At 54.0% G+C, this 17,397-nt stretch overlaps 9 protein-coding genes across 9 annotated transcripts; 5 read left to right on the forward strand and 4 right to left on the reverse strand.

The window, feature by feature from the left end:
- Positions 1–106: 106 nt before the first annotated feature.
- Positions 107–1,624, forward strand: RQT4 (Rqt4p; the record flags this gene model as incomplete). Its single annotated transcript, NM_210981.2, has 1 exon — positions 107–1,624. One exon carries the CDS (start codon positions 107–109, stop codon positions 1,622–1,624), a length of 1,518 nt encoding a protein of 505 aa, NP_985627.1.
- An 86-nt stretch (positions 1,625–1,710) lies between these two features.
- On the reverse strand, positions 1,711–3,159 carry GSM1 (Gsm1p; the record flags this gene model as incomplete). Its single annotated transcript, NM_210982.2, has 1 exon — positions 1,711–3,159. The coding sequence occupies one exon, from the start codon at positions 3,157–3,159 to the stop codon at positions 1,711–1,713; it is 1,449 nt and encodes a 482-aa protein (NP_985628.1).
- Positions 3,160–3,519: 360 nt separating this feature from the next.
- Positions 3,520–5,652, reverse strand: DBP7 (putative ATP-dependent RNA helicase; the record flags this gene model as incomplete). Its single annotated transcript, NM_210983.1, has 1 exon — positions 3,520–5,652. The coding sequence occupies one exon, from the start codon at positions 5,650–5,652 to the stop codon at positions 3,520–3,522; it is 2,133 nt and encodes a 710-aa protein (NP_985629.1).
- A 224-nt stretch (positions 5,653–5,876) lies between these two features.
- On the forward strand, positions 5,877–6,650 carry RPC37 (DNA-directed RNA polymerase III subunit C37; the record flags this gene model as incomplete). The annotated part of the gene is made up of 1 exon (NM_210984.1): positions 5,877–6,650. One exon carries the CDS (start codon positions 5,877–5,879, stop codon positions 6,648–6,650), a length of 774 nt encoding a protein of 257 aa, NP_985630.1.
- Positions 6,651–6,695: 45 nt separating this feature from the next.
- Positions 6,696–7,610, reverse strand: GCN3 (translation initiation factor eIF2B subunit alpha; the record flags this gene model as incomplete). Its single annotated transcript, NM_210985.2, has 1 exon — positions 6,696–7,610. The coding sequence occupies one exon, from the start codon at positions 7,608–7,610 to the stop codon at positions 6,696–6,698; it is 915 nt and encodes a 304-aa protein (NP_985631.2).
- A 52-nt stretch (positions 7,611–7,662) lies between these two features.
- MEF2 (mitochondrial elongation factor MEF2) lies at positions 7,663–10,170 on the forward strand (the record flags this gene model as incomplete). Its single annotated transcript, NM_210986.1, has 1 exon — positions 7,663–10,170. The coding sequence occupies one exon, from the start codon at positions 7,663–7,665 to the stop codon at positions 10,168–10,170; it is 2,508 nt and encodes an 835-aa protein (NP_985632.1).
- Positions 10,171–10,410: 240 nt separating this feature from the next.
- On the reverse strand, positions 10,411–12,396 carry GSH1 (glutamate--cysteine ligase; the record flags this gene model as incomplete). Its single annotated transcript, NM_210987.2, has 1 exon — positions 10,411–12,396. The coding sequence occupies one exon, from the start codon at positions 12,394–12,396 to the stop codon at positions 10,411–10,413; it is 1,986 nt and encodes a 661-aa protein (NP_985633.1).
- A 557-nt stretch (positions 12,397–12,953) lies between these two features.
- On the forward strand, positions 12,954–14,594 carry LSB6 (1-phosphatidylinositol 4-kinase LSB6; the record flags this gene model as incomplete). The annotated part of the gene is made up of 1 exon (NM_210988.2): positions 12,954–14,594. The coding sequence occupies one exon, from the start codon at positions 12,954–12,956 to the stop codon at positions 14,592–14,594; it is 1,641 nt and encodes a 546-aa protein (NP_985634.2).
- A 192-nt stretch (positions 14,595–14,786) lies between these two features.
- Positions 14,787–16,955, forward strand: CHS6 (Chs6p; the record flags this gene model as incomplete). Its single annotated transcript, NM_210989.1, has 1 exon — positions 14,787–16,955. One exon carries the CDS (start codon positions 14,787–14,789, stop codon positions 16,953–16,955), a length of 2,169 nt encoding a protein of 722 aa, NP_985635.1.
- Between the last annotated feature and the right edge of the window lie 442 nt (positions 16,956–17,397).

Here is a 17,397-nt window from a genome sequence, read left to right on the forward strand (position 1 = left end):
TGTGAGCTCCTAGAAAGCTAAAAATTGGGCCCCATATTTAACTATATTCCCTTCTGTACAACGTCGGATCTGAAAAATACCCTCTGTTGCACACCTGAGACCTAGAATGAACGAAGCCGCAGCAACTAGGTATGCGGTAGAACGCATCCCTATGTTGGTGCCCTTGGATGAGGTGTCAATAAAAGAACTGTGCAGTTCTATATTGACGCGAGCCAACGGCAACTTGGAAATAGTCGCGGAGGAATTACTGGAAATATTAGGGCATACGTCCGAGGCCTACGAATTTGTGTTTAGGTTTAATGAGGCTCTATCCGGAGCTACTGGTTCCACCGCAGGGCAAAGCGAGGCGGACGAAAAGGCCAATAGGAACGCTTCTGGCAGAAAATTGCCCATTATTATGCTCAATGATACGGATATTACAGAGGACGTGGTGCCTGATTGTCCACCCGAGTATGACCAGGAAGAGGCTGCCGAGATCGCGGTTTCGGAACGGCTTGCTTCGCACAAAACACAGGGTTCGAAGTTACATACTCTTCAAGAAATTGACGAGGCCTTGAAAGCGCTGGAGCTACGCGGGTCAGGGAGTGATGGTAATGCCTCATATAAGTGCAACTGCCAGGCCACTATGCATCCTCTTTTTGAGCTAGCCCCAAATTGCCTGAACTGTGGCAAAATTATATGTTGCCGAGAAGGTCTTCATATGGATTCCTGCAGTTATTGTGGGACGCTGCTGATACCGAAGCAGCAGCAGCGGGATATAGAGAAGGTGTTGCAGCGCGAACGCGAATTGGTAAAAGCCAAGAGACAAGAGACCGGCTCGACTGGCAAGAAGAAGGAAAAGGTCTTTAAGATTTCGAACGCAAAGGGGAGAAATATGTTCAGTGAGCAAGAGAGGCTATTCGACAAACTTGACAGGCAGCGGGAGCGTGAAATGAAACGCAACCAGGTACTTGGGGCAGAGGACATGTCACAGGAGGAGGACTCGATTCTGAAGGCTGAGGAAGTCGATCCGGAACTAAGGGCGGCCCAGGCGCGCTTGGAGAATCTATTGCACTTTCAAGACACTAGCGAAGAGAGGACTAAAATAATAGATACTGCCAGTGACTACAGTATGTCAAACGACGCAGGAATTTGGGGGTCGGCATATGAGAAGGCGATGGCATTAAAAAGACAGCAGCATAACTTGAGGCAGTGGGAAAAATCAGAGCGGGAACGCAACGGCAGGAGAGACAAGATAAAACTAGACTTGGTGTTAGAGAAGGATGGGAAAGTGCGCTTTGAGGAATCCCGTGTTCCCGGCACAAGAAGGGGACTAACAGAAGATGATATAGACGAATTATCTGATCCTGATGAACGCGAGGAGCTACAGGATATCAAGGAACTCAGAAAAAGAATAAATGCAGAGAAACAGGCCGAAAAGGAATCATTACTAGGCAATACATGGGACTTCGAAAAGGATAAAAGCAGATTCAGGAAGCCAGTTTACGTGGGGCCTGGACCTGCAGACGACGACGATTCGAAGCAGGATCTGGACTCTGAGGAAACCTTACAGCAACATTCACGGGTCCAGCTGGACAGCGCAGATGATAAATCGGTAGAGGAGAGTATCTTAGCATTTTTATAAAATCATGACAACACGCAGATTCACCCGCGCTTGTCAGGCTGCTGCTTAAATAAGCTGAGCTAATCTCTCAAAATATTCACTAAACTCTACGTATGATCCATATCGAATATTGGTAGAAATTGGCCCATTACTAACATTGGAATGTTGAAGCTATCTCGTTTAACCGTCCAAATGCAGGCACATTTCAAGAAAGAGTTGTTGGCCATTAGAAGATTGCACTCGCTGAAAACAGCTTGCCCATCAGAGGTGGACGAAAACCCCTCCTTAGAGGAAAATGCGAGGTATTCATTGAAAAGCTTGAAGTAGTCGACAATCCCGTGGTTATCGAAGAATTCCATGATGAATCTTCGCCGCATCAGCAGTTCTCGCCTTGAGAAGCCAGTCAGCGAGATAAACTCGTTGCTTACATAACAAATCTCTCCCGAGCGTCGCCATATACACATCGGAATGCAATTAACCATCTTCGACATGTTCTCGTATTCTAACAGGGTGCGTTGCAGTATGAGCTCGTGCATTTTAAGATCGCTCTCGATTAGGTTTGAAGTGAGCGTCACGAAGATTGGAGCATAATACGTCTTGATTGATTGTGCAATGGAATGCAGCTGTTTAGGGCCCTCCTCCCTCGCTATTTCATCCTGAGCGCTCAAAAAGCGCGCTCGAAGAATATTCAGAAGCTCAAGATACGCCTGCCGGTAATTATGAGGAAATATGCTATTTTGGTGTCGGTACAGGTCTTCGGGACTTCTGACTAGCTGCCGAAATGAATACGGACTTGTATACTCAGCTTCACTTGCGGGAAATTGCGCGCCCTCGCAGGACACACTCGACGCAACCGTGGAAGCCTGCGTATCCTGCGTGCTGGCCTGGTAGGATGACTGCGCTGTGTCCAGAGAGATGTGTCTCCGTAGGGTGTTGCGGAAAAGTAGGCCCGCGTGGTCCTGTAGCAGTTCTATTGGCGTGGATGGGCTAGGCGAGTGCTCTGCCGTCGCTGGCACCGCAAATGGCTCGTACTTGCTGGGCACGTGCTTGCGCGGCCGCTCGATGCCAGGCGAGCCCAGGATCTCGTTCAGCTTGGTGTATTCGCTCGACGCCCACACGCTGCCGAAGCTCTCCGCCCCGCTCGTGGGCAGTTCCACGTCGCTGGGGCCCAGGGGGTCAACGTACGTGGCCGGCAACAGCTCCTCGTCGATCACCGGATCCACATTTGCGTCGAACAGCGTACTCAGACTTGGTACCTGCGGTAGACCTGTCGAGCCCGGCTCGCCTGCCCCCCTAGACTTTGTAGCAATGGCCAGCTCATCCTCGTGCTCCCGCCGCGCCCTCCGCAAGTTCATCACCCCGCTCCTCGGTGTCCTTCCTCGCGTTTTGCGCACCTTGCGGACATTATCCCTGCATGACTCCCCGATATTCCTCTTCTCGCAGTTCTGGCAAGGCCGCCCCACATCGCACTGCAGGTGTTTCTCGTGGCAGAACACGCATGCGCGCGAGATTGGTTTTCGATTCAGCTTCTCCTCTGCAGATATCCGTTTGGTCATGCTGTTGTCCCCAAATCTGCATCCTCCTGCGCCCCACCGTAAGCCCGCGACGGACTTCTTAGTCTTCGGAGATGTTACGCTGCTGTAGCTCGACAAGTGCCTTGTGAAATATATAGCCGTCCTCTCCAACAGACCCTGCGCGCCAACAATGGAACATGCAATTACCTCAGCCCCGATAGAAGGGATCCTGATTATGTATGCAATCCAATCCAATTCCTGGTTCTAATTTTGTGGGGCAACAGTCCACCAAGTTGCCAGCGCGCCCGAGGTCGGAGCATCAGGGGAGCTGTGAGTCGAGCACGGACTATCGGGAGCTGATGCCGTGGCTGGCAGGTTATGTAGCAGGTGGGGTACTTAGTGCTAGTAATTGAATTCGCTATTGCTTTGTGCAACAGCCTGGCGTGCCATACGTAGCATTTTGGTGCGGGCATCGTCCTGCTTGGGCTTCGGAGTAGCAGGCTTCCCGCGATGAGCGGCCATGCCTTTGGGGCGCTCGCGAAGTCCAAAGGCTTTCGCCAGGTGGCCAAGATGCAGACAGCGAACGTTGAAGAAGCGCTTTTCCTGAGAGATGTGGGTTGCGTATGCGCGGATATGGCTGGTGTAGCCCTTGATGGCAAGATCCTTCGCGGAGGGGTCTTCGAGCACACGGCGCTCGACGTTGAGGTGCCAAGTTGTCGCGTTGCTGTCCCAGGCGGCGTCCGTTGCGGTGGTCGGACGGTCGGAGCGGGCGACAGGGGCCGCGAAGGCCGGCGCCAGTAGGTCTCGATCGTAGCGAAGCAGCTCCCAGCCACGAGGGTGGTGGGCACGGATGTGTTCCATGTAGCCCTCTTCCTCGCCGGGCAGCAGGAAGAGCAACGACTCGCCAGCCACACCGGCACGCGCGGTCCGCCCGATACGATGCAGATGGTCCTCGACCGCGAAGGGCGGGTCCATCTCGATGACAGTGCTGACACGCGGCAGGTCCAAGCCACGCGAGGCGACGTCGGTACAAAACAGGACCAGGTGCTTCCCCCGGGTTGCCGCAGCGTCTGAGGAGAAGTGCCGCAGCGTCGCAACACGCACGGCCTGTGGCAGCGATCCATGCAGCTTGTAGAACACGGTATTTGGCGGGCTGTCGGCGGAGAAGCAGGGCAGCGCGCGGCTGCCGGCGGCAAGCTCGCGCACCGTACCGGGTACGAGATCCCTATGACTTCCGCCAAGACCAGAAAAGACATCGTAGTGGAAGTCGACGCTGTCCGCGCATGAAATAAAAACGATCGTGCGCGTGGTGGTTTCGGTGGGCGCCTTGCGGGATAGTTCACTGATCGCCGCGCAGAGCGTCACCAGTCTCAGCTTGGGCGGAACTATGGCGATCTTCTGCAACAGCTGGTCGGGCACGGTGCTGACGTCTGTCGTAGAGTCGCTAGCTGCAATCACTTTCGGATCGGTCAGGGCGATATCGCCCAGCTTGGAAACGGTACCCTGCCTTGTGGCACTACAGAGCACGTGGACGATGCGCTGCGGCAGCCGCGGAAAGCGTGTGTTATCGCAGGCCACCGAGTGTACGATTTCCAGGATGCTCTTCAGTGTCTCCTCAAAACCTAGTTCCATCAGTTTGTCTCCCTCGTCCAAGATCAGGTAGCGGAGCGAGTGCGGCAGCTGCTCTCTTGCGACCTTCGTATTCTGCAGATGGTCGAGCATACGCCCCGGTGTGCCCACGATGAAGTTGGCACCCTTGCGCAGCCGGGCCTTCTCCGACTTCTTGCGCTCTCCACCGACAAGAAGGCAGGGAACCAGGTAGTGGCAGCACTGAGCCAGGGTGCTGATCACCCCGTAGATCTGGGCGGCCAGCTCCCGAGTCGGTGTCACGATCATCGCAAAACAGCCGCTGTGGCGGTCGATCCGCTGCTCCAGCGAGAGGAGGGTCTGCAGCACCGGCAGGAGGAAGGCCAGCGTCTTGCCCGAGCCGGTCTGCGCGTGCAAGAAAAGGTCGGCCTTGCCGTTCAGCACCTCCGGAATGGCCATCTTCTGGATCTTGGTTGGTTTCTGGATCTTCATCTTCCCTGTGAGGTGCTCCAGAAGCGTGCCACGCACGCCCAGCGCCTCGAAGGTGTCCTGCAGCAGTGGCGCATTCGACGGCGCGACATCGTTCGACGCGCGCTCGTGGTCATTCACGGATGTCGTGATCGCCCGTGTCGACGTAAACAGCGACGACACCACCTGCGCGTTCGCGGGTTGCGGAGGCACGTCCTTGGGCGCGCGCTCGTTGCGGCCTCGCGGCCTTTTCGCCGCAGGCTCTATCGCGCTGCCCTCCGGCACCGCCGCAGCTGGGGCTTCTTCCACTGCCGCCGCTGGTCGCTTGGGTCTCAAAGGCCGCCCCTCGAGCTTCATCTTCAGCTTTCTGCGTTCTTTCCACTTACCTCCGGTAACCTTTACTCTGCGGTGGCTACTCGCGTTGTCCGGCCCGGACTCGGTCGTGAAGTTCATCAACATGAGACCATCATTATCGCTCATAGTACAAGTTTAAGGCTAGAATATCACACTGGATAGCTTATGCCTTGGTCTTCGAACCTTGTGTGTGCTCAAGCTCATCTCATCGCATGGTCGAAATTTTTTCACTGCGGAAAAGTAATAACCGTTTGAATCAAGAACAGTGCTCCTCTGGATAAGCAACGGTCATTCGGAGCTGGGATTGGAGGCCGATAGAACTAGCCAGGCACTGCGAAGGACTACTAGCAATGGAGAAAAACCTCTTTGTGATCGAAGATGAGGGTGATGCGCTGCTGGATGATGCCCCTCTCACACAGGTCAAAGAAGAACTGGTTGAAGTTCCCAGCGCCAAGCAAGATGAAGAAGACCCAATAGTACAGGAGATCCCCATAAACCTAACGCGTGGGCCGTGCCCGATATATATCCTGCAGTACTTGAATAAGTCACAGAAGCTTGGAAAGCGCATAGAGGACCATCCTTCGGTCGCAGAGGTACGCTATCGGGAGAAAAGCAATGTCCTGGAACTGGACATGCCGCTGAACACAGACGTATTCTTCAACCAGGACCGCGCGAAGGAGCAGTGGGACGGCGTGCAGGTGCAGACGCTTCGAGGAGTGGGCGTGGAGAATGCAGGCCAGTACGTGGGGCTGATGCATGACGGACAGATGTACCTGATGCCGGTGGAGCGTGTAGCACAGCTGAAGCCGTATTTCAAATATATTGACCAGGAGCAGCAGAAACAGCGGAAGCAGGACGACGCCATCACGCAGGGCGGCGGCGCGGGCAGCAACCCGCGCGCGCAAGTGGTGACGATGTCTGCAAAGAGCTCCAGCGAGGCAAACCAGAACCGGCTCGGGGGCTCGCTGCTGGCGCACAAGATCGCAGAGGAGGAGCCCATTCGGACGCTTGCATGGAAGGAGGACACCTTTGAGAATTTTCTGGCGGAGGTGACATCCGATGAGGCGCGCGAGACGCTGGTTTCCGAGGAGGATGCCGCCACCTACCTGGCCAAGCTTTTATGACGGCTGTCCGTGCTTTTAAATTGTTACATACTGTACATATTCGCTTTAGTCGTACCACATTTTGATCAGCTCTTCGGAAACCGCGCTGGGCGTCAGCACGCCCAGGTCTGTGATCAGCGCGGTAATGTGCTCGTGCGAGGTGTAGTCGATGGACGGGCTTAGCAGCTGCTCTGACTCGTCGCTGCGCGAGAAGTCCAGCGGGTCACGCTCCATGGGCAAGTCGTCGGGGGAAAGCGGGAACATCCTTACAAACTTGTGCGATTCGCTTACCACGTAGAATGGCTTGCGTGCGTTCTTGGCGAGGACCCCTACCGTGTACGTCCCCACGAGATTTATGATGCCGCCGGACTCGGCCACGCCCTCCGCGCCAACCAGCACCTTGTCGATTTTGTGTATGATGGACCCCACCGCGCTGTCCACGATCATCGTCACCGGGATGCCCTTTGCGTGCAGCAGGTCATACAGCTGCTTGCCCTGCCCGGAGGGCCGTGCCTCGGTCACGACACACCGGAAGCGAATCAGCTTCTCAGCCGTGTAGCTCAGCAGCGAGAACACCGCCCGCGAAAACCCATGTACCAGGATAATGTCGTCGTCTGTAATGAAGTCCACTCCAATCTTTGCTATCTTGTCTCTGGACCGCTTGGCCCGGGACACGAAGAGCTGTCCATTCTCAACCAGGTGCTGCTTGCAACTCTCCCAGTCTCCATATAAGTGTGTGTTCCGCAGCACAAACCGCATGAATATGTCACATCCCGCCTGCAGCGATATGGAGTTCGGAATCGATGTCGTCAGCTCTAAAGTCGACGACTTTACAGCATTAATCATCTCTGCAGAAGTGCTCGGATTTTTCACTTTAAGCATTGTCACAAGTGCCTCAATGGCCGCAATGGGCATAGTCATCTCATTATCATCATCTAAGAACTTAAGATATGTTTTGGTGATATTAAACTCAGCAGTCATTGCTTTGGTATGTATTTCAATCCGCCTGTAGTTGTCTTCTTCTCGTAAACCGATGCCTTGGTGCAATACTAGGTTAAGAACGTGTGGTGCCAGCCCAAAAATTTTTCTAAGAAGGGTGAGATGCCCAGTGCTACTTCACAACTGGACCATAGGCAGAGTGTCTTCAGTGTCCAAAATGATCCTCAGGTTTCTGCGAAGCTACTCCAAAAGGGTGGATATCACTAGGGTTCGCAATATTGGCATTATTGCACACATTGATGCGGGAAAGACGACAACGACAGAACGAATGCTGTACTACAGCGGTAAAATCAAACGAATTGGCGATGTTGACCACGGTGACACAATAACGGACTTCCTGCCGCAGGAACGGTCGCGGGGAATAACCATTCAGAGCGCCGCCATCTCATTCAATTGGCGGGACAACTACACCGTGAACTTGATCGACACTCCGGGACATGCAGACTTCACGTTTGAGGTCATCCGGTCGCTGCGTGTTCTGGACGGCTGTGTGACGATCCTCGACGCGGTGGCCGGCGTTGAGGCGCAGACGGAGAAGGTGTGGAAGCAGGCGGCAGAAATCCCGAAGGTGTGCTTCATCAACAAGATGGATCGAGTCGGTGCAGGCTACAGCAGGGCTGTCAAGGAGCTCATTGTCAAGCTGAAGACACGGGTGCTGCTTTTGAACACCCCGCTGTTTGCCGCTAGAGATTCCAGCGCCGACCCGGTTTTCGTGGGGGTGCTGGACGCTGTGAATGGGCAGCTACTGGAGTGGGACCCGGAGGACCCGGACAAGATCAGTGCAAAAGCAGTTGACAAGGAGTGCGCCCATTACGAGGAGCTAGTGAGCGCGCGGGAGGCATTGGTGGAGACTTTGAGCGAGGTGGACGAAAAACTCGTGGAGTATTTCCTTGGCGAAGCGGACGGCGACTACATGAAAGTGCCTGTAGAAGTGCTCAACGAGAGCATCCGGCGCGCAACACTGTCGCAGTATGCGGTTCCTGTTCTTTGTGGGGCCTCATTCAAGAATATTGGAGTACAACCCTTGCTAGACGCTGTGGTGGATTACTTGCCCTCTCCGGCAGAGGCACGACTTCCAGAGTTAAGCAATAAGGACCTACCGGTACAGCACCATCTGAAGAACGGTCTGCTTGTCAATAAGAACGCAAATCTATGCCTGGCGTTAGCTTTCAAGGTGACGACAGACCCTATTCGGGGAGCCATGGTGTTTATTAGAGTCTACTCCGGGGTATTGAACAGTGGACATACTGTTTATAACTCCAGTACAGGTGTTAAGTTTAAACTGGGAAAGCTGATCAAGATGCACGCTAATGTGGCAGAGGATATCAAGAGTCTTCATCCCGGTGATATCGGTGTGCTTGCGGGTGCCAACGTGGCGGACCACGTTAGAACTGGTGACACCATTGTCGCGCATTGTACCTCTAAAGATGGAATTCGCTCTTTCAAAAAGGCCGAACTAGCACTTCGGATACACCCGATCGATATACCACCACCTGTCTTTAGTGCCGCTGTAGAACCGAGAACTCTTGGGAACAAAAAGGCTATGGATGAATCCTTGACGCAGCTAACGAGAGAGGATCCGTCGCTGGTAATCGTGAGGGATGAGGAGACTGGTCAGACAGTGATGAATGGGATGGGGGAATTGCACCTGGAAATAGCAGCGGACCGGCTGCTCAATGAATTTAAGGCGCCTGTAAGAGTAGGCAAGGTAGCAGTTTCATACAAGGAAACCATTAATACTGCTACAGAGACGAAGCACTCTGAAACAGATGATGGATATTCGTTCGAACTCGAAGTTCGGCAATACAATGAAGAAGATAAAGTACTATTCAGTAACGGATGGTACCCCTTGGGAAGCGATAATAACTATCTTGTCATAGATCCAAACCCACGCTTTAACGAAGACAATTGGCCATTTCCATTGAAATATGAGGCATTCGTGAACTCTATCATCTCGTGTTGCATAGTGGCTTTGCAAAGAGGTGGTAAAACCGCAGGCTTTCCTCTACACTCGTGTGTGATTCATGTTAAACGCTGGCGGCTACCGCTAGACTGCGCAGCAGCTGCATCCATTCTGCTGACTGTGCGTCCTTTAATCATATCAGCACTGACGAGTTTACCAACTTCGGCGTTCTCCATATTGGAGCCAATAATGAATGTGGAGGTTACCGTTCAACAACAAGACCTAGGCTCAGTTGTACAAGATCTGACGGGTGCCCGTAAAGCCAATATTCTATCCATTGACGACGAGCACCACTGGGCAGATGCTGCGGTGACAGATAAGGATGTTCATCTATTCCACGACATCGCAGAGAAACAGTACCTACCTCCAGATTCCACCGTTTTCCAGGCAAAATTAAATAAAGAGGGACAGACGGGTAAAATTGTCAAGGCGCATGTTCCTTTGAAGGAGATGGTCTCATACATGAACAAGCTACGTATGTTGACTAAAGGAAGAGGTAGTTTCCATATGAGTTATTTGGGCATGGAACGCGCTAGCAGCGATAGGGTGGATGGTATCCTAGAAGATGCGGATTTGTAGTTTGTATATAGAAAGTTTGTTTAGATAGAAATCCTTTATTTTCCAGGCGAAATGACGGTAACACGAATAGCTACTCGAAAGTGCCAATTCACAACAAACTTCAAGAATATTAAATGATAATATTACATGTACAAAAGTAAGCATTGTATACTAAAACATGTGAGACTCTAAGTGTACCTTGTCACATACATACAATTCGCTACTAACCGAGAAGATGTTCTCAAATAAGCCTTCAAAAACTCAGAGCCCATTCTCTAACAGGTAGCTACCAATCTCGAGGCCGAAATACCTTATGATATCATCTGCACTGTTGTCCAGGTTCGTGATTCTCAGAGACGACTGCATCAAGTCGTGTGCAATTCGCTTGCTTATTCTTGAATCACGAGCATATTCTGGGTGTGTCACCACAAAGTGGCGCAGATATGAGGCTGAAGTAGGTAGTTCGCCCTTTGCTCTATCCGAGACTAGCTTCAGGTAGTAGTACAGCCTGCGGCGGTCCGGCAGATCACCGGAGGAATTGATCAATTCATTCCAGTGTTTTTTAACATATCCCTTGCGTCTCAAAATACGGTCAATGAATTGAGGAAAGAGTCCATTCTCCTTGTTGTGGAATATCTCGTCCATGGTGTAAAGTTCAGTATCATACTCGATGTCTGAGGAGAAGCCATTCTTCCAGTAGAAGAGCCTTCTATTAACACTATCACGCTGATGAGCAATGTCCATGTTCTCCCAGACAAGGTTCATCGGAACATAGGCATTAATGTCGTCCTTAAACTCGACCATGCATTCCACAAGTAGATAGACAAAGTTTGCGAACGCAGCATTCTCAAAGTCGTTTAACTGGACTTCCATCGGCCTGAACTCCACTCTCCAGCCGGGAACAGACATATTTCCCGGCGTGGCATCCTGAGTCGGCGGCTTGAACCGGACTGTTTGCCAGTTGGTCGACTGTATGTTCTCGAAGTGACCCATATCTGAGTCATTGTACTGGTCGAGAGATTCATTGAAAATGACTAGCGGATCACGCACAAAGAGGTGCGCAAAATGCCGCGCTAGATTTTCATCAACAGGGAAGATCTCGTTTTCCAGTAGTCGGTTGTAGACGGTGTTATTGATCGCGACGGGGACATTGTTCAATTCCGGCGAGAAGAACTTATTCCCACCCAGATACAAGTCGACGACGCTGTAACGGGATTTGATCAGCCGCTGGGTTTCTGATGTCTTTCCGGACTCAATGCCACCGTAGAGCGACCCGTCCGGAAGCAATGGCACGGCGTTTCGCTCATAAGGCGTGCGGTCGTCAACCGCACCGGCAATTACATTCCAGCGTACATCATGTTCCGCTAACCATCCCTTGAAAAACGGAGAGGCTGCGGACAACGCAAGCATGATGGGTGACAGCGGCACCATGCTGTCGTAGATGTACCGCGCCATCGTGACATTGGGGGCAGAGAATGTCAGTTGCAGACAGGAGCAGCCCATGCCGAACCCCATGGAATCCATGTAGATGTGTCCCGGACGGCTCGCCGGCAGCGACTCGCGGTCCTCCTGGGAAAACCAGGCGCGCTCGTACACTGTGTCGTCGTGCGCCGGCGTGTGTTCATCCTTGAACATGGGCACGTTTATACACACTTTCTCGCCGCGCCGCAGGCGAATGTTCGCCGTCAGCGTCGGGAAGCGCGTGTGGCGGTTGATGATCTCATCCGGGAGGTAGAGCGACCTGCTGACCGAGTTCTTGTGCGCCCACGGCTCCGGCAGGTCCACGAAGTCCTCGCACCCCATGCGCGCGAACACCGTGGTCGACAGCGGCACCACCTCCGTCTGCGCCAGCGCCATTCCCAGCAGGTGCCGCCGTGCGGCCATGTTCCGTTCCACCTCCGCCACCGCGAGCCCGCGGTATGGCCGCCGCGGCGTCGCCTCCACCATGTACCTCCCGTACTCCGGGTGGAAGCTCACGTTGCACTCTGCGCACGTCGCGCCGTACTTCTCCTCCAGCTCCTCGATCACCCCGTCGTGCTCCACGCTCAGCACCACGTCATTCTGCGCCTTGCGGAACCGGTAAAGCATGTACTCGATCTCATCCCCCCACATCAGCGGATCGCCGTTCCGCTCGTACGCTGCGCGCAGCACATGCAGGAGCTGCTCAACTCCGTTGCGCTTGACATGTTCGATATGGGGGCGCGAATCCTCCCACGGCAACGGCGTTCCAACTGTTAGCAGTCCCATCGGCCTACACTGCTACTCGGGGCAATAGTATTCTGCGGTCCGGACGCCTTGCTTTACGCTGCCTATATTTAAGCCCTCATCGTCATCCATTTGGCATCATGTCTTGCAGGAAAAAATTTACCGCTATGCCGCTTACCAAGCACAAAAGTTTTCCAAGGCGTTATGACAAATAATGTAGTAATAAAGCGTAGGGTGCCACGCAGTGGCCCTCTCGTATTCCAGGCAGGGGGGTGGGAGGCCGCGGGGTGCGATTCCCTTGATGGCCTGCCCCCAGTAGGCTTGTCTTGCGCGCCAGGGATGCGATCAGTTCAACGGTCCTCGAGGACGGATCACGGGAGATTGCGCGGAGCCATCGTTTCAGATGAGTATTTTTCATTACATAATCAAACCGGTAGACAGCGGGGCAGCCGCGGAATGTGGTTCCACACGGGCTCGAACTATTCTCGAGCCACGGGCACCGCCGGCGCCGAGGAGGCGGGAGGTGCACGCCGGGCGGACACGAGCAGAGGGATTATGTAGCAGGGTGCGGAAGCACAGCAGGGAGCTGCGGGAGGCCGATGGAGACGGCACAGGCAGACCATTTGGGGGTGCGCAACGGGCTGGTCACTGAGTGCAGCTACGACTGGCTGCGGTTCCAGGACGAGGAGCAGGAGCGGCTTGTGTCGGCGCAGGCGCGGTCGCGCCAGCCGTCATTCCTGTCAATGGACACCTGGTCGCGCAAGTCGCTGATCGGGCGGCTATGGAACGACGGGATGGGGCTTCTGCACGGCGCGCGGGAGCGGGCGACGCCGCGGTACGAGATCGAGTACTCCGTGTTCCAGCCGGCGTCTGCCGGGGCCGCGGCGGAGGGCGCGGACGAGGCATGCGGACTGGAGCATTTCCGGTGCGTGGTGTCGGAGTGCGTGGAGGCGATCAAGGACGCGGGGATCGACCTGCAGCGGATCGCGAGCGGGTCGAGCGGGTCGTACTTTGCATACGGGACGGACGGGAGCGTACTGGGGGTATTTAAGCCCAAGGACGAGGAGCCGTACGGCCCGCTGTCGCCCAAATGGACCAAGTGGCTCCACCGGACGTTCTTCCCGTGCTTCTTCGGGCGGTCGTGCCTGATCCCGAACCTGGGCTACCTGTGCGAGGCAGCTGCGTCGCTGCTGGATCGGCGGCTGCGCACGAACCTGGTGCCGTGGACGGACACGGTGGTGCTGGAGTCGATGAACTTCTACGACTCGCGCGACAAGTGGTTCTGCGGCTGGAACCGCCGCGCGCAGCGCAAAATCGGCTCCTTCCAGCTGTTTCTCGACGGCTACGTCGGCGCAGACGTCTTCCTGCAGCGCTACCCGCTGCCGGGCACGTACACTTACTCGCTGTCAGCGGCCCGCTCGGGCGCCGACGGTGGAGGTTTCTCGTGGACCGACTCCACGCTGCACCAGCTGCGCGTGCAGCTGGAGAAGCTCATTATCCTGGATTACATCATGCGGAACACGGACCGCGGCCTGGACAACTGGATGATCAAGGTCTGCGAGGTTGACGGCGCCTGGCAGCTACGCCTGGCGGCTATCGACAACGGCCTCTCGTTCCCCTGGAAACACCCCGACGAGTGGCGCTCCTACCCCTACGGCTGGCTATACCTGCCCCTGGACATCATCAACCAGCCTTTCACGCGCGAGACGCGCGAGCACTTCCTGCCCATCCTGCGCAGCGTGGGCTGGTGGGAAACATCCTACCTTGAGTTCCACGGGCTCTTCAGTCGCGACACCGAGTTCAAGGAGCGCATGTGGAAGAAACAGTGGGCAGTGCTCAAAGGCCAGGCCTTCAACGTCCTCGAGACGCTCAAGCATCCCGGCCAGGGGCCACTGGAGCTGGTGCGCCGCACCCGCTGCCTTGTGTTCGACGACATCTTGCACGTGCCGGCGCAGAACCCGCCGCTGAACATCATCCGCTCCGCCATCAATGACGAGCTGCCGGTTGCCTCATCGCCCATGATCCTCTCATCCGTCCCCGAGGGGAGTATTCTGGTCGACTTTGCGCAGTTTCCGGATCGTAAGGCCCAGGATGACCATGAACGCCAGTCGATTCAAGAAGACCCGTCGCAGGTCCTACTGCCCGACATGCCAAGCAGCCGGTACATAGCCACTAAGCAGGTCATTGTTGAGCGGTTGCAGCTATGCAACAGCAAACCACCGACCTTTACATGGTGCTGACTGCCGCAGAGTAGTTGACATCCCATATGGATAGATCGTATAGAGCGATATTTGATATATTAGGGTTAATAGCATATGTTGTCATGACTACTCATACACATGATAGCGGGCGTGGTTCGGTTCTTTGACTGGTGATTTATAGCTTCAGATCCATAGTGTATAATTTCAAGCTGGAGTTTAAATTCGAATAGAATGTCGATCTGGCAATGGAGGAGTACGAGTGCACACTCTGCGAGCATGGGATCGCAGGTATCCCTGCATGATAGCTCAGTGGACCGCTCGCACTCCGGGACGCCAGAAGCAGGGCGGCGTTATAACACTCTGGAGCATCCGCGAATAATTGAGAGGCATTTCGGAGAGGCGGTAAGGGCACGATGGAAGCTACTGCGGAAGCTCTCCGGGAGCGGACAGCTGGATGTGGGGCCTCCGGATTTGGTGCATGTGACAGGATATGACAGATACCACCAGGTGCAGATTGGGGAACACCACTACATTACGGGTCTAGACGTATCCAGCGAGGCGATGCCTATCGCGTACATGAACACGCTTCGGCTGGGGCGAAAACATACAGAGGACGAAGACGACCTGGTCTGCACGTTCTGCACAGTGAACCTGTTCTCGAAGGTGGACGTGCGGATCCGGTTTGAGTCGGAGCGGGCGTTTCAGGTGTACGCGGTTGACTGCGGTTCCGATGAGCAGGTTCAGATGAGCGACGGCTTGTGGGAGGAGACTTTTGTGAGCGGGTGCATTCGGAGTATGGTGATCAACAGCGACCGCCGGCGCAAGGTCCCCGGGCTGATAGAGTACCCAATTGGGGCGGAGAACGGCAGAAGCTACTCCGAAAACGTGGTATTTTTGCTCTGCAAGTATTTGCCGCGCGCCAAGGACACGGGCGTCGACCTCACAGTGCACACGTCTGTGACGAGTCTGCAGAACTACCTGGCCGATGCGCTACTGAAGTTCTTATCTATCAACCCCGGATTGTTCACATACGCTATTGAATGTTTGCAGCAATTGATAGAAGGCGATCCAGCGAACGATTTTATTTATAGACTGATGCAGGCAAAAGTTGCAATATGCAGCAATTCAAATGAACTTAAAGCGGTCCAGTTTCTGAACAGCACGGTTACTCGCTTTCTTCCGAACATAGCGGCCCTCCACAACAGAGACCTGCAGAACGCCATCGACTTATTGAACGTGCAGGTCGGGTTCCTACTACAGAAGGAAGACTACGAGTTTGCCCTTCCCTTGGCTCAGAAAGCGACGTCTCTTGTGCATGATAACTTCCTTTCTTGGGAGCAACTAGCGACATGTTACATCGGGCTTGGACAGTATGATGAAGCCTTACTAGCGATCAATTGCATGCCACGCTTAGCTCAAGGTACTCCTGGCTACGCAGCATCCATGATAGACCTAATTGACTCCAATTACTACAAGAGACCGATGAGCCTAGGGCCAACTTCTGATCTCTATTCCGTTGAGACCAATTATATATCTCACTCTGTTCCACATTCCAACCACTTGGCTCTGCAGACGATGATATATGGCCGAACGGTTATGTCAAGACCGTCTACAGCTGCAGGATGCATAGAGGAAATCTGGAACGGGCCCTGCATGAAGTTGGGCCCGATATATGGCCCGGATAGCTTCAACTTACTGGCATTTGTGTCTCCGAGTGAGAATAACGCTATCAAGGACCGTGGCGTCCTCCAACGAAATTCTAGTTCGACTCGCCTGTCCGGCGGGGATGAGCGTGTTTACAGCTTGCTCATGGATATTGTCGCACGTATCGGCTGGAACCGCTTCCTCGACATTCGTGCACGCATTTTCGTCATGCGCAGCGAGCACTCCACAAGTCCGACAGTGGTGCCTGAACTTAAGCAGAAACGCCTCTGCGAAAAATGGCTTGATGAGCTCTTTCTCAACTTATATGAAGACTTACGTGTCTCTGCCAACTCCCCACTCCACACACAGGATCTTCAGAACAGTGGACTTGAGTGGCAGCTACTCGGCTTGACCCTTCTGCGCACCCGCTACATGGACGAGGCTGTTGCTTGTTTGCGGACTAGCATTCTCGTGCGCTTTGATGTTATATCTGCTCACAAGCTTCTGCACCTCTTCCTCGACGGTAGTCTTACTACCCTAGATACTGATGTTATCTTGCGTCTTGTTGTCGCCAATGCGGCCTACGCTGCACGTTTCTATGACTGGTGTCAGACACTGACAATCCTCGTCTTACGTCGCTTCTGCGAAGTACATCCGAAGGATGTCATCCGCAGTCGCATCCACGGGCTCTATCCTCCAGACACTGGCATCCTACCGCTCATAGACAGGTTCTTAGACCGGCTAGACTTCATATGATAGACCTGCTACCCACTATATCCCCATGTATCGTATATCGTCATTCGGTCACGTGCCGTATTCGAAGCTCGCTACCGGCCCGGTAGCTTAACAAATCATCACAAAATTTTCGTTTGGCGAACCTAAAATTTTTAACCCGGGTAACGGGTGGACGGTTACACTTCTTTCACCTCGGTCCACTTCTAGTAGTTGATTGACAAGTTTTAGCTGGTAGCGTGCGGAGCGAAGACGAAGGAATCAGAGGGAGAACGTTATTCATATCCCCATATTATCTGCCAGTTGAGTGCCAGACGTTGGTTTTTGCAGAGCTCTTGAAGGTTCTGGTGTTTTGTGACGAGGTGCGCACGGCAGTCCATACCTGTATACTGGATTTTTCGGAGCAACGAGGACTCTAGACCATCCGTAAGGTTCAGAGCCGTTGACAAATTGTAAGGGCCAGGAT

Source organism: Eremothecium gossypii, chromosome VI, assembly GCF_000091025.4.
Source record: "Eremothecium gossypii ATCC 10895 chromosome VI, complete sequence".
Lineage (NCBI taxonomy): Eukaryota > Fungi > Ascomycota > Saccharomycetes > Saccharomycetales > Saccharomycetaceae > Eremothecium > Eremothecium gossypii.